At 42.9% G+C, this 15,107-nt stretch overlaps 1 protein-coding gene across 5 annotated transcripts in view; it reads left to right on the forward strand.

The window, feature by feature from the left end:
- Window positions 1–15,107, forward strand: part of PHF2 (PHD finger protein 2) — a 369,384-nt gene that overhangs the window by 263,143 nt on the left and 91,134 nt on the right. For all 5 annotated transcript variants that reach the window (XM_040359305.1, XM_040359307.1, XM_040359302.1 and 2 more), the window contains 2 exons: window positions 1,950–2,037; window positions 7,594–7,700. In XM_040359305.1, coding sequence (XP_040215239.1) covers window positions 1,950–2,037; window positions 7,594–7,700 — 195 coding nt within the window. The remainder of the gene's footprint in view (window positions 1–1,949; window positions 2,038–7,593; window positions 7,701–15,107) is intronic.

Here is a 15,107-nt window from a genome sequence, read left to right on the forward strand (position 1 = left end):
TTGCCTTGTTAATGATGTAGCTCTGTGTGCCATGGTCATGTTTAAAACACCTCTGGATGTTTAAAATGGCAAAACAGATAGGGCCGGATTCAGATACATTGGTGTATCTTTCCGGGTGGCGCAACGTATCTCAGATGCGTTACGCCGCCGTAAATTAGGGCGCTAGTTCCGTATTCAGAAAGAACTTGCGCCCTTAGTTACGGCGGCGTAACGTATGTGTGTCGGCGTAAGCCCGCCTAATTCAAATGGAGATGATGTGGGCGTGTTTTATTTAAATTACATGTGACCCTGCGTATTTGACGTATTTTACAAACGGCGCATGCGTCGTTCGTGAAAAAATCCCAGTGCGCATGCTCGAAATTACGCCGCAAATCGTCATTGCTTTAGACGTGAACGTAACTTACGTACAGCCCTATTCGCGAACGACTTACGCAAACGACATAACATTTTCAAAACTTGACGCGGGAACGACGTCCATACTTAACATAGGATACCCCTCATATAGCAGGGGTAACTTTACGCCGGAAAAAGCCGAACGCAAACGACGTCAAAAAATGCGCCGGGCGGAAGTACCTTTCTGAATCGCTGTATCTACCTAATTAGCATATTCCTTGCGTAAATATACGGCCAGCGTAAATATGCAGCCTAAGATACGACGCTGTAAGACACTTACGCCAGTCGGATCTTAGCTAAATTCCGGCGTATCTTGTTTCCTGAATACAGAAAAAAGATACGCCGGAGCATACTAGAAGTTACGCGGTATCAATAAATACGCCAGAGTAACTTCTCTCTGAATCCGGCCCATATTCTATCAATGCTTCATAGATGTTGTGACGAGAAACTTCTTAAAGTGGAGGTTCACCCGAAAAGTTAATTTTTAACATTAGATTGATGCTCATTTTGTGAAGGGGAATCGGGTAGTTTTTTTAAAATCGAAGCCGTACTTACCGTTTTAGAGAGCGATCTTCTCTGCCGCTTCCGGGTATGGGCTGCGGGACTGGGCATTCCTATTTGATTGACAGTCTTCCGACGGTCGCATCTATCGCGTCACGATTTTCCGAAAGTAGCTGAACATCGGTGCGCAGGCGCCGTATAGAGCCGCACCGACGTTTGGCTTCTTTCGGCTACTCGTGACACGATGTATGCGACCGTCGGAAGCCTGTCAATCAAATCTGAAGGACATCAATCATCAGGGCGAACTCCCAGATTACATTATGGCACACCATAGAAACGCCTACTCCCGCGGGAGTGAGTACCCGGAAGCCGGATTGAAAATAGCGATAATGAGGTATGTACATACTTAAAAAAAAGTGCATACTGTTCATGTTAGAAGTATAAAGAAGTTGGTCTTATATAGATGTTATTTGGGTGAACCTCCGCTTTAAGTAGATGCAACTGGAAAGTCCACTGCCAGCCATCAGCAATCTTAAGGCGTATTTTATCAGTGAGGCCTCTAGTTTGAATGTAAGAACTGTGTCATAGCTGACATTGTGATCATTTGATTGGGAGTCTCTCTGATTGGTTCCCGATTTATGAGTAGGTGCGGTACCCAATCTGTCAGTGACAACTGGTATTGAAAGCCAGCAGCAGAGTCCTTTTGAGGAACATTGATGAACATTTAGTTTATACTGGGAAAAAAACAGACTGTGATTACTTTATAAAGGTTATGGTGGGACTTCCTTTGACACCTGCATGACTTTGCTTAGGTTGTCACCCTTGTGAAACCCCCTGCTTGTACAGCAAGTTGTTATCTCATACACATGCTAATACTCTCCTAACAAAGTAAAAGTGTTGGTAAAGGTGTAATATCTAATTATTTAAACCTTTGACGGGAAAGCTGCAGCTGAAATCACATATTTTGCCATCTTTCCCAGTAATGGGTCATCTAAGCCAATACAAATGCAGAGTGTTTATTCCTAAGATATTTATCAGCTCTCATGTCTTTCCAGGTTGGATCTACGCAACACTCACACCAATGGACTGTTTAGCATTTTCTGGGCACTTCTTGCACAGTCTAAGTGTAGAAATGCAGATGAGGTAATGGTCTTTCATTTGTTCTCTACTTTTCTTCTGAATCTATGAATGTTTTCCAAAAATACATTTGTAATATAGAAAGCTCTCCTTGATTATTATTATTTTTATTATTATACAAAATGTATATAGCGCAAACAGTTTACGCAGCACTTTACAATATAAAAGGGAGACAATAGAGTAACAATATATAAAAATACAAGAGGGTTAAGAGGGCCTTGCTCAGAAGAGCTTACAGTCCAGCAGGGTGGGGCTAGGGGTACAAATGGTTATAACTATGAGGGTAGAGCTGATGGAAGTGATATGAGATTAGTTGGAGGCGTGATTGGCTTCCCTGAAGAGATGAGTTTTCAGGGATTGCCTGGAGGCAGCCAGAGTAAGAGACAGTCAGACAGATTGAGGTAGAGAGTTCCAAAGGATGGGAGAGGCTCTAGAGAAGTCCTGGAGACAAGCATGGGAGGAGGAGACAAGGGAGTTTGAGAGCAGGAGGTCTTGAGAGGAGCGGAGAGAACGGTTTGGGTGATATTTGGGAATATGATTAGTGATGTAGCTCAGGGCAGAGATTGTGAATGGCTTTGTATGTTGTTGTTAATATTTTGAATTGAATTAGCTTGGCAATCAGAAGCCAGTGTAGAGGTGTAGGAGTGGCAGACACTGAGAGATTGGTAAGGTAGATGTTTCTGCATTCATAATAGACTAAAGACTTATAGTGCCGTCGTACGTGTTGTACGTCACCGTGCTTTGTTCAAGCAAAGGCAGGCCTGACAAGAATCACGTCGAGAAAAGCGTTGTTTTTTTCCATGACATTAAAAACAGTCATGTGTACGCGGCATTAAGGTCCGAAACATACATACATACACATACTAGGGCCATTTTAGTCAGGTGCCAGGTAACCTACCGGCATGTTTTTTGGAGTGTGTGAGGAAACCAGAGAACCCAGAGGAAACAGCGCAGGCACAGGGAGAATATGCAAACTCCAGGCAGGTAGTGCCGTGGTTGGGATTCGAACCGACAACCCTAGTGCTGCCGGGCAGAAGTGCTAACCACTTAGTCGCAGTGCTGTAATAATTAACTCATTCACACCAACACAGTCCTGACACAAAGGCATTGCAAAGAACTTGGCTTTGTATAGGGCCTGTGTTGGTGTAAGTTGCGATGAAACTTTGCAAGCATATATTTTAAATGCGTTGCAATGTGCTGCTGCACATAGTATTACATGAGCTGTACTCTAAAGAAAGTAAAAAAAAAAGACAAGCACTTAGCTGGTAGCCTTCATATGGCAGAGCAATACAATAGTATATCATTGGGAGCAGCTCATTAATGCATAACTGGCTAGGGAGGTGCACGTGGGAGAGACAGTTCACTGAAAGTGCATGAAACTAAATTCTTAGGACTCACCCCTTCTAGCTGCTAAAAAGGAGCTGAATTTAAATTTCCTTCTCATATTATCATAAAAAGAGGTCTGAGTTGAACACTTTTGCAACCATATGTTGAAGCCTTGTACCACTATTATAATGCCTTTCAAATATTGTTCCCTTATTAATCTATGGGAAAAAAAAGGTTTCTAGATAGACACTAAGGCCCAGATTCTCAAAGGGCTTACGACGGCGCAACGCAATGTACGCCGTCGTAAGTCCTAATCTGGGCCGTCGTATCTATGCGACTGATTCTTAGAATCAGTTACGCATAGATATCCATTAGATCCGACAGGCGTAAGGCTCTTACGCTGTCGGATCTTAAATGCAATTTTTTTTTTGCCGCTAGGTGTCGCCTCCGTCGTTTTCCCCGTCGTGTATGCAAATTAGCAAAATCCGCAAATTCCCGAACATACGCTCAGTCGACGCAGTGAAGTTACGACGTTTACGTTAGATTTGCGTCGCGTAAAGTTGCCCCTGCTATATGAGGGGCAACCAATGTTAAGTATGGCCGTCCTTCCCGCGTCGAAATTTAAAAATTTACGTTGTTTGCGTAAGTCGTCCGTGAATGGGGTTGGATGCCATTTACGTTCACGTCTAAACCAATGACGTCCTTGCGATGTCATTTAGCGCAATGCACGTCGGGAAATTTTAGGGACGGCGCATGCGCATTACGTTCGGCGCGGGAACGCGCCTAATTTAAATGCTCCACGCCCCCTACCCGGATCATTTGAATTAGGCGGGCTTGCGCCGGGGGATTTACGCTACGCCGCCGCAACTTTACAGGCAAGTTCTTTGTGAATAAAGCACTTGCCTGGAAAACTTGCGGCGGCGTAACTTAAAGCAGATACGTTACGCCCGCACAGTTTTACGCCCAGATACGAGAATCTGGGCCTAAATATATTCTGAATTATGGTTGATAAAAGGAATAAATATATGACCATTATTCTTACATACATTTTTATATATCTCTTACTTACTTTATTAAGTAGATTTGATCCCTATCACGAAAATGTTAATTAATCGCTCTATGGTCAAATCGCCCCTCCAAAAAAAAAATGCCCTGTCCCCGACAAAATACCCCCTTCTCAACCGGTCTCCCACTGACCCATTCAGTCCGTTATACTCACCTAAATACACCATCTGCTGTCCGCACTGACCAGTGGTGGCTGGTGGTATATTTTTTGGCGGGGGGGGGGGGCAACCAAGTCATCCGTCGCCACAGCCTCCCCCTCGCCCAGTGCTCTGCGCCCCGAGCCCACCCCTTTTTAAAGCCAAATAGAGCTTCAGGCTCTATTTGGAATCCATGCGTCCGGCACCCTGCATGTAGATTAGGGTCCGGGCGCCTCGTACTTACCTGTACTGACAGGTCCCCTCATGCTTGCATCATTGCCTACAGACTCTCATCTTGGTCCTGAGAGGGCTTCAGTGCTGGACAGTCAATAGCAAGTGTCCACATCACGCAGGTGGTGAAGAAGAACTCCACTTCCTGAGCACAGAAGAAGATAGAAAATGCAGGACTGAAATGTCACATGACTGCAGATTTTGCATAAAAGTGGCATTTATATATAATTGTTTCTTATTCCAGTAATTAGTTGGCTAAAGGAGGACAGCCCAGGGGTTAGTTTTAAACCTTGTTCACATGGACGTACTACAGCGTACACCCGTGTGAGGGCTGTGCTCCATGCCTCCCTATGCAGGCAGTCCCGTTCATGTCTATTGGGATGCAGCGGCTGCATGGACACAGACACGGCTCCCAATTTGACATCTGTGTGGGTGCGGATACACGGACCCGGACGCACGCTGTCTACATTCTGAGCTGTGCACCCACAACATGGATGTCATGTTGGGTGCAGTAGCTGTGTGACGACATGAATGGGACTACCAACTTGGGGATGCACTAAACAGCTGTGCATTCCTGCGCAGGTAAAGAAAGCCCTCACACTGGTGTACACGGTAGTATGCCTATGTGAACGAAGCCCTAGGCCCCATACACACGACCGAACATGTCCGCTGAAACTGGTCCGCGGACCAGTTTCAGCGGACATGTTCGGTCGTCTGTACGTCCAACCGGACAATTTTCCGGCGGATTTTTCTTAGCATGCTAAGAAACATGTCCGCTGGAAGCCTGTCCGTCGGACATGTTCGGTTGTCTGTACAGACTCACCTGACATGTCTGCTCGGCCGAAAGCCCTCGCATGCATCGAAGTGATTCGACGCATGCGTGGAAGCATTGACCTTCCAGGGGCGCGCACGTCGCCGCGTAATCGGCGCGGCGACGGCGTGGCCACGTCACCACGTATCGTGTCCGCGTGGATTTCTGTTTGATGGTGTGTACAACCATCAGACAGAAATCCGGCAGCGGACATGTCCGATGAAAACGGTCCGGCGGACTGTTTTCATCGGACTGTCCGCTCGTGTGTACAAGGCCTTATGGAACTCTTCACACCAGTTAGTTGCATTAAGTCCTGCATGCTGCATTTTTGGTGCATGTTTAGTGTGGTGAAAAAACTGCACCAGAAATGCACCTCCCCATTGAAATAATTGGAAAATGCATCAAGAACTCACCCGCAGTTGCATTTTTGGTGCATATTTTGAGTCACATGTCCTCTTTCACAGGGGCAGGCTGATGTCAGACAACCACAAAACACACCTGAAATGTGGCAAAACTGCATATGTGGTCTATTCTGTTTTTGCATTGGAGCAGTGTGAAAGCAGCCTTAAAGCGGAGTTCCGGCCACAATTTCACTTTTTAAATATAAATACCCCTGTAATACACAAGCTTAATGTATTCTAGTAAAGTTAGTCTGTAAACTAAGGTCCGTTTTGTTAGGTTGTTACAGCATTTAGACACTTTATAAAATAGAAATTGACTGGGGCCGTCTTAAGTGTGGGCATCATGAAGCCAGACTGTATGACTTCCTGGATTTCAGCCTTGCAGATCTCGCACATGCTCAGTGCTGCACAAGCAGTGTCAGATCAGGTTTCAGCACCTGTGCTGTCCAAGTCACATGATTCTTTGAGACTGGGGAGTGCACAGACTCCTGGAAAGTTACACCCACTACATTCCCAGGAGTCTGTGCGGTGTAGGTTAGGAAGCATTAAGCACCTAGGTGCAGGAAGTGGGAAGATTACCTATTCTGCCTAGCAACAACACTTTGAAGGCATCTAAAAAAAAAAAAAAAAATCGTAAAGGACTAATGACATTTTTTTAAAACTACTGATGTAATGTTATATTTATGGGTGGAACTCCACTTTAATATGTCATTTCAAAACTCAATTTCCCTTTTTATCATTTAACAAAGAATACATTTTAAAAGAAAACATACATGACAGGGTATTGATATCTATCTACTGAACAATTATACATTAGGTTACATTTTTTCCAAAAATATAAAAAAACAAATATCAACACAATGCTTCAAAAACTACCATCTCCCCTCAGTCATGCACTCAAAAACACAACCCCATGTCCGGTATCCTAAAAATATCCCGGATCCAGGGGGATCCCCTTGTATAATTCATAAATGTCAAACTGTCTCCTCCTTCCCATTTTACACAAAAAGAAAAAAAAAACCCACACGATCAGAAAACACAAACGCTCATTAAAAGAAATCTAGTAATCTTGCCATGAAGGTCCTTGTTCAGGTATTTCCTGTTATAAGGTGACAGTGCTCTGTCCCTATATACCAATTGCTTCCCTGCTAAACAATGGTATCAGTGCACCATTTCTGCCAGACAATCAAAACTCCTGGGAGTGTCAGAACCTCTGAGCTGCCTGCAGCACTGGGCCACAACAAAGATGTTGAATTCAATATCCATCAGTTTCTGGCAGCTTACATTGTCCTGCGTTTGTTTTCAATAAAGGGCAAGCTGCCACAGAAAATAGGAGAGAGATGTAAATTCTGTGTTTTGAGCTTTGAAAGTTAATTTCTCCATAATTCCTATAGCTACAGAGGTGAATAAGTATTTTTTTTTTTCCAAGGACTTTTACTGTTTGTTTAGATTATTTTAGTACTTTTAATGTGCATAGACTGGACATGGGTGTACTTTAAAGCAGCTTTGCTTTTAACATGTATTTGCAGTGAGGAATATCATTAGCATGAATGTGTATTAATTATCAGTGTCTTAATCCTTGAATCTACAGAGCATATGAAGTAGAAAAAAGATTAAAAATCGTCAGCCTCACCCAATTCCCAAATTATGAGACGGCTTGTTGGTATGTGGGAAGACACTATCTTGAGAAGTTCAAAGGTACTTAAAATTTTACACCATTTTACACCTCCAGGGTCCCTGAGCTTTATTTTTAGGTACCCGAAGTCCTCATCCTAAGCCCTTTTTTGTTCAATTATCCTCCTATTGTTACGTGCATGTTGTGTATATCTGTTTTGTTGGATAGGTTATGAAAGGGTTAAAACCTCTAGCAGTTCTTTCTTGCTGTTTTTTTTTTCTATTTGAGAAAATTTCAAATTTCTTGTCTCTTGTTTTTTTAGTATGGTTGCACAAATACTGGTATCGGTGCCAATGCTAAGCATTTGCATGAGTACTTGAGCAAATGCTCTGATATCTAAAACCAATACCTTTGCAGTGCAACTTAAAGGGGTTGTAAAGGAAAATTATTTTTTTCATAATAAGCATCCTTTACCTGCGGACCTTCCTCTTTTCACTTCCTCATTGTTCGTTTTTGCTCAGAAGTTGCTCTATTTCTTCTCTGTTCTGTTCACTTCCTGCTTGTCTGATTGTTACTCACCACCATGAAGGGAGGCTTCACTGCGGTGGTCAGTGACGTGCTCGCCCCCTCCTGGGAACTACATCTGTGCGGCAGGACACTCTCTACGTGTTAGAGACTTCAAGGAGGTGTGAATTACTGGGTGTGCCGCAATGCATACCGGCAAATGTAGTTCTTACATGAACGAGTGCCGCAAACCAGGAAGTGAATGAGAGAACAGAAACTAGAACCCCCGGAGGTGATATAGATGAAGGAATTTAATAGGTATTTACTCGTTTTTTAACAGAATTATTACACTATTCTGTCTGTCTACCTTGCAGACATTAATTTTAGGCAAAAAATGTTTTTCCTTTACAACTCTTTTAAGCCCATACAAAATGGGCTCAAATCGCACTGCATGAATCGCATATGATTTGAACAGGAATGTAGTGCGATTTTTGTCCGAAACGCATGAGGTTTCCCGCAATGCTTCTGTGTGAACCCAGGCTTGTCATAGAGACTTCGGCCTAGGTTTACACAGGAGCAGTGCAGGAAACCACATGTGATTCGGACAGGAATTGCACCACATTATTGTTCAAATCACATGCGACTCTTTGCAGTGCAATTTAAGCCCATTCGATTTGTATGGGCTCAATTCACACCACACTGCATGGTATTGGGAATTGGTCTTGGTGAGTACTTGAGTACAAGTATCGGTACTCTTACTCACTCTTAACAAAAACAGGTAAAAGATCGAAGAGAGGGCCCACAAACCTTGCGCATTACCCAAGTAATATTTATTAAAATCAAAAAGAAGGACACATACTCATGAACAAGTGCATAGTAAAAACATATCACAGTCCACAATGGACAAAAAGCAACCAGGTCACCAGGTCTATGTCCAACACGTCGGAGGACCTTCCAGATTGCTGACGCGTTTCGAGGGGGGTCACCTATTCCTCATGTATCAGTGCATCCCTAGTTTTTAGTAGAGTGGGGGAAATTTTTAATTTCTGTGTGGTTGTTTATTGCTGTCTGTGTTTTCTTCTTAGTAACCCACGTGCTGTTATATCCTTGCCACAAAGAAATACTAAAAGTTCCTCCACACTCTTTTTAAAACTAAAATAAATAAAAAAATGTGTCTAGAGTTGGTTTTTCTGTATTTGTAGTGATAAGTGTTGGCAACCCAGCAGCAGCAGCAGCAAAAAGGGTACACTCAACCCTGGCACCTATCAAAAACTGGAAGAGATTACACATCCTGCTCAGCCAGGACACATTCATACCTGGCAATGTGAGCTTATCTAGCCTGTCAGAGTTTGGACTTGCATCCAGGTTTGGGGACTTGCAAGGAACGGTAAAGATTTAAAAGGAAGCAAATTATCTGCAATTATCTCAATATATGCACATATACACATTAGTACGAAATCCTTAATTAAAGAACTTGCAATTTAGTACCATTAGCCTATTTGCCTATTATTGTTACATGAGGGCAGGTCCCCAGCTCTGTGTAGGCTCTGGCTAGAGCTCTGATTGAGCTTGCATAGGGCTGTCTTTTTTTTCTCCTAGTGGTTGAATATAGTGGTGGGCATGCAAAAGAAAGGCGAGTATGTGCTGCTAGGAAACTGGGCATTAGCCATACTCTGAGCGACCGATTGAGGCAAGCATTATTATAGCTTTCCCATAGAAACAAATAGGGCAGCAGCACACATTTACATTATGAAATGGCCATTAAAAAAAAAAAAAGACTGTGTATCTCCAAAAAGAGCCGCATTGTAAAGATCATTGATTTTCGATTAAAGGTAAATGTATCACCTACCCGGCAACACTCGGGTGGGTGTGGGGAAACTCATAACCAAAAAAACTGTACAAAGGTACAGTTGTCTTTTAAAGCAAACCTAGGGGGGTAGTAAAGGATTGCAGCTACTCCCAACCAGTCCAGGTGAATAAACGATAAAGGATGGCCTCAGCCTACATGTCTTCAACAAGCGACACTTACTAATGCATTTCGCTTTGGCCACAGGGGCTTAGTCATATGACTAGACCCCGGTGGGTGGGGAGAAATGCATCTGTGAGTGTGGTTTGGTGGAGGCATGTAGACTGAGGCTGCCCTTTATTGTTTGTTATTATTATACAGGATTTATATAGTGCCAACAGTTTGCGCAGACAGTACAGTTGCAATAACAATTCAATACGGGAGGAATCAGATAGCCCTGCACGTTAGAGCTTATAATCTAGACATTTATTCACCAGGGCTGGTTGGGAGTAGAGGTGATCCTTTCCTCCTTACATTTACTAGCCCCATGGATTGGTATTAGGAAAAGCCTTAAAGGGGTTGTAAACCCTTTACAACCACTTTAACCTACAGGTAAGCCTAGATTAAGGCTTACCTGTAGGTGCTTGAAATATCTCCTAAACCTCCACGGTTTAGGAGATATTTACTATAATCACTGTAGTGTGCCGTTCCTTGTTGGGGCCGTGCCGTCACTGCCAGCTCCCGCCGTGAAATCATCGCTGCTCCGGCCAATCAGAGTGCCGGAGCCGCGATACACAAAAGTAAACCCTGCGCAAGATGTCGGCCTTGTCGGGCATTGGAAGATGACGGCTGCGGGGGCTTCAATTGGAGGTGAGTATTGCATAATGAGCTAGTATGCCATGGGTTTACTTCCTCTTTTAGCCCATGTTCTGGGACAAAGGGATATGTCTTCACCTCTACTTTGAGCGTCACTGAAAATAATCAAACAGGCCGCTTTATAGCAAACCCGTTGCTTTTCCCTGCTTAGGCAAAGCACAGGTTCTCTTTAGACAACCGTAAACTGTTGTATATAGTGACACATGGACTCCATATACCAGTGTATACACCAGGCTCCAAGCCACTGAACCATGCAATAAAACTAGGCTTTATAAAGAGACCAAAAATATTTTGTTGGCTAACATTATGATGAACCAAAAGAAGGCCAAAAGTGCCAAGATGTTGGCGGAACTCAGTGCCTAATACCACAGTTTAACATAAACAAGAAAAGAGATTATGCCCATGGGACTTCTGAGAGTTACGCCATGAAAGTTAATACCACTTTACATAAAATAATACAAAATGTATTCCATAATGAAGTTAAAAATAGAAACAATAAATATGTCATATACCATGATATAAAAGAATGCATATTATACATATGGATATATATTATTTGAATGTAAACAACTTTGCAGTTGTGCATGGAAACATGCATGTGAGGTCGATATCTCGACATGTTTCGTGAATCAGCATTCACTTCTTCAGGAGACATTCAAAGCTAATATACTGTATCTGTGGAGAGACCATGTCATGAAAAGTCGTATCACTAATTATCATGCTCAAAATAGGCCCAACATATGGAAGGAAACCATCTCTACCATTCACAACAAAAATACTTGCATATCATCTAAAGCAGGGGTGCCCAAGCAGTGGCCGGGGGGCCACATGTGGCCTGCGGAGCGCTCTGATGTGGCCTGTGACCTCCTGCTCTAAGATGGCTGGTTGGCAAGTCCAGGTTGCGGGTTGCTGACCTTCCATCCCAGAGAAGCAGTGGAGAGGAAGCAAGTGGCTGTAGAGCAGGGCCGCGATGTTTCCTGTATAGCGCCGCCTCCTGTCACAGGCAAAGTGATACCAAATGCACTCTGCCTGGGACAGCAACACGCAGCGATACTTGAATGGAAGACTGTTATTAAAGGTCAGTTTATTACTAAAATTACAATTTATATATGGGCATATCTTCTCCTCAGTGGTTATTGGGCTGCTTTCAAACTGATTTGCAGGTACCTGCAGAATACCTGCATTGAGCCATAGACTTCTGTGTTTTACCTGCGGATTTGGGGCACTTTCAGAAAATGCACCACACCTGCAGGATATAATAGAAGTCTATGGCAAAGCACAGGAAAGCCATAGGTGCACTGCACTGCACCCTCAGTGTGGGTAAACCACAGCACATCCATCTGAAAGTAGCCTTAGGCCCCTTTCACACAAGCACCATCCAAAGACAAGTTCTGTCCGGGAGCTGAGGGTGGGACACTCCACCGGCCAGGGCGTAACAGGAGCACCACAAGGTAAGACCATACACTATGTGAAAACCAAGAAAGAGGGAGTGTAAACCAATCAAAAAGTCGAGATTGACTATCGAATGGCCATAGAGTGAAAAAATGTATCACAAGATTATAAATTCTATGGACATAAATAAGTGTGAGTACATAATTGGTTAGCAAAAATCATATAAAAAAAAAAAAGTGACCCTGAGAGTGAAATGTGAATAAAATAAAAATAATAAAAATAAAAAACAGTGAAAAATGTCACAGATAGAACATCTAGTTAGAATGAATAAATAAGGAAGTCAGAGCGGTCTTCACTATACCTGTCGTGTTAACAGAGTGGAGAGAATGATGACCCAGAAAACAGGAAAGTAGATCCTGCTCGAGAGGAGCCCCACTAAATAGTCCCCTACCGAAAATTGGTTATAGGCCCCGCCCAGCGTCATGTAAATAGTCTAGCCAGCTCAAACAAACCCCTGCCATGCAGAGAATGGCGGCAGAACGCTTCCAAGACAAAGTGGTGGAAGTGCATCATCTACGCATGTGCTGGGCGTCATCACGCCACAAGGGACACCTGTGCAGAAGCGGGAAAGCAACAGCACCTGTGCCAGGAACCCCCCACCAGAAAAGACACAGCGCCATGCGCCGCCGCAGGAGCAGAGGTTCTACGCAAAGGAATCACATTATGAAACTGATGCCACCCACCACAGGACTCAAAAATTATCCTAGAGCGGCTGGAAAAACAAAAAACAAATTATAAACCAAAACAAGAGCACAAAAACAAACAAAATCCCCCCCAAAAAAAACAATGACACAACATGTTTGTTGGTTAACATCCTTTGTACGGATACAGTGATAAAAATGTGTTATAAATTAAAAATATTATACTCTTTAGAGGAAAAATTGTATCTGTGTGTACCAACAGCCCATGCTCAGGTGGCATGGAATTTATGTATTTTTTTTTTATTCTTTTGTGGCACATTTTTACATCGTATTTAAATAGGTATGTGGGGGTTTTCATAAGAAAGCAGAAGTGCAAGTAGGCCATAAGCAAAAAGCATTTTTTTCCCTCTAAAAAAAAAAACAAAAAAAACTATTTGTCAAGTTAAGAGCTGCCAAAGCATTTTCCAAAGCAAACAGTGTGTGTGGCCTCTCATTTTTTATAAGTATATAAAAAAAAACAATGGCAGAAAAGGTGAAATAGAGCGAATGTAAGCAAAAGCTTTTAACGTAAAGTTTTTTATTCAAACTAAACTATTTTTTTTTACCTTTCAAGGTCTAGCAAAAGTCAAACTATTGTTTTGTCCTTCAACTTGTCTGCCTGGAATGGTTTATGCATGAACCGCTGTTTGAAGTTGTGCACATTTTTTCCATCTCTGTTTCTATGGGGTTTTGTTTTCTATGTCCCTTATGAAGTTTAGTATCAGTGACAACAAGAAGATCTTCCACAATGAGATCAAATAATATAATGCACATAGGTCCTTGGTTTTCATGGAGTTTATCATAACTTGCATTTACAATGTTCTCATTGTCATGTTAGTGCTTATATGCTGTTTGGGGTTATGGTATGTAAAATGTCTTATTGTATTTTATAAAATATAAGAAAATGTAAAAATAAATAAAAATAAAAAATACAATTTCAATTTTGAGCCATTACATTTAAACATTCTGGCCTAGATTCACGTAGGGCGGCTTTACGTTGTGCGGGCGTAGCGTATCTTATTTACGCTACGCCGCCGCTACTTAGAGAGGCAAGTGCTGTATTCACAAAGCACTTGCGTCCTAAGTTACGGCGGCGTAGCGTAAATCGGCCGGCGTAAGCGCACGTAATTCAAAGTAGGAAGGTCGTGGGCGTGTTGTATTTAAATTAAGCGTGACCCCATGTAGATGCATGGCCGAACGAACGGCGCATGCGCGCGCATGCTCAGTATCACGTCGTATTTACGCCCAAAGATACGCCGGCTCAATGCCTGTGACGTGAACGTAACCTACGACTTACGTAAACGATGTAAAAAGATACGCTTGTTCCGACATCCATACCTTGCATGGGCTGCGCCACCTAGAGACCTGCTTTATCTCTACGCCGGCGTATGTCTTACGTAAACGGCGTAACTAATTGCGACGGGCGTACATACGTTTGTGAATTGGCGTATCGACGCGGAAATCAACGGAAGCGCCACCTGGCGGCCAGCGTAAATATGCACCCCAAGATACGACGGCCGCTCGTATCTTGGCCAAATCAATGCGTAACTATGAATCGGGCGCATAGATACGACGGCGGCCATTCGGACTTTACGACGGCGTATCTGGAGATACGCCGTCGTAATTCTTTGAGAATCTGGGCCTCTGTGTATACCTCAATCACAAAACAACCAATTTATACATTTATTTTTTTCCTAATCAAAATCCTTGTTTGTGAAAGGAGTTGAATTTATTTTTTATGACAGCATAGGTGACATGAATATATTAGTTACCCTTTGAAATTTTGGAATATTGTGATTTATAGTATATTTGCCATGTCCTTGTACACATCGAGGTCTATCTTCCCAAGGTTCTGGTTGCATAGTAATTTTAGCAGAAAGTAAATGAATTATGCAACCCAAGCCCAATGCCGCGTACACACGACCGTTTTTCATGACGAGAAAACTGCCATTTTTTTAGATTGGTCGTGAAAACCGGTCGTGTGTATGCTCCATAGCAGTTTTCTCAATGAGAAAACTGCCCGCAAAAAAATTAGAACCTGCTCTATTTTTTTTCGTCGTTTTTCCCCGTTGTTCTTTTTCTCGACGCGAAAACTGCTTGTGTGTATGCTTTTCCGAGGGGGAAAAAAACGCAAATGCTCAGAATCAAGTATGAGACGGGAGCGCTCGTTCTGGTAAAACTAGCGTTCGTAA

The sequence above is a fragment of the Rana temporaria genome, chromosome 7 (assembly GCF_905171775.1).
Source record: "Rana temporaria chromosome 7, aRanTem1.1, whole genome shotgun sequence".
NCBI classification, from domain to species: Eukaryota; Metazoa; Chordata; class Amphibia; order Anura; family Ranidae; genus Rana; species Rana temporaria.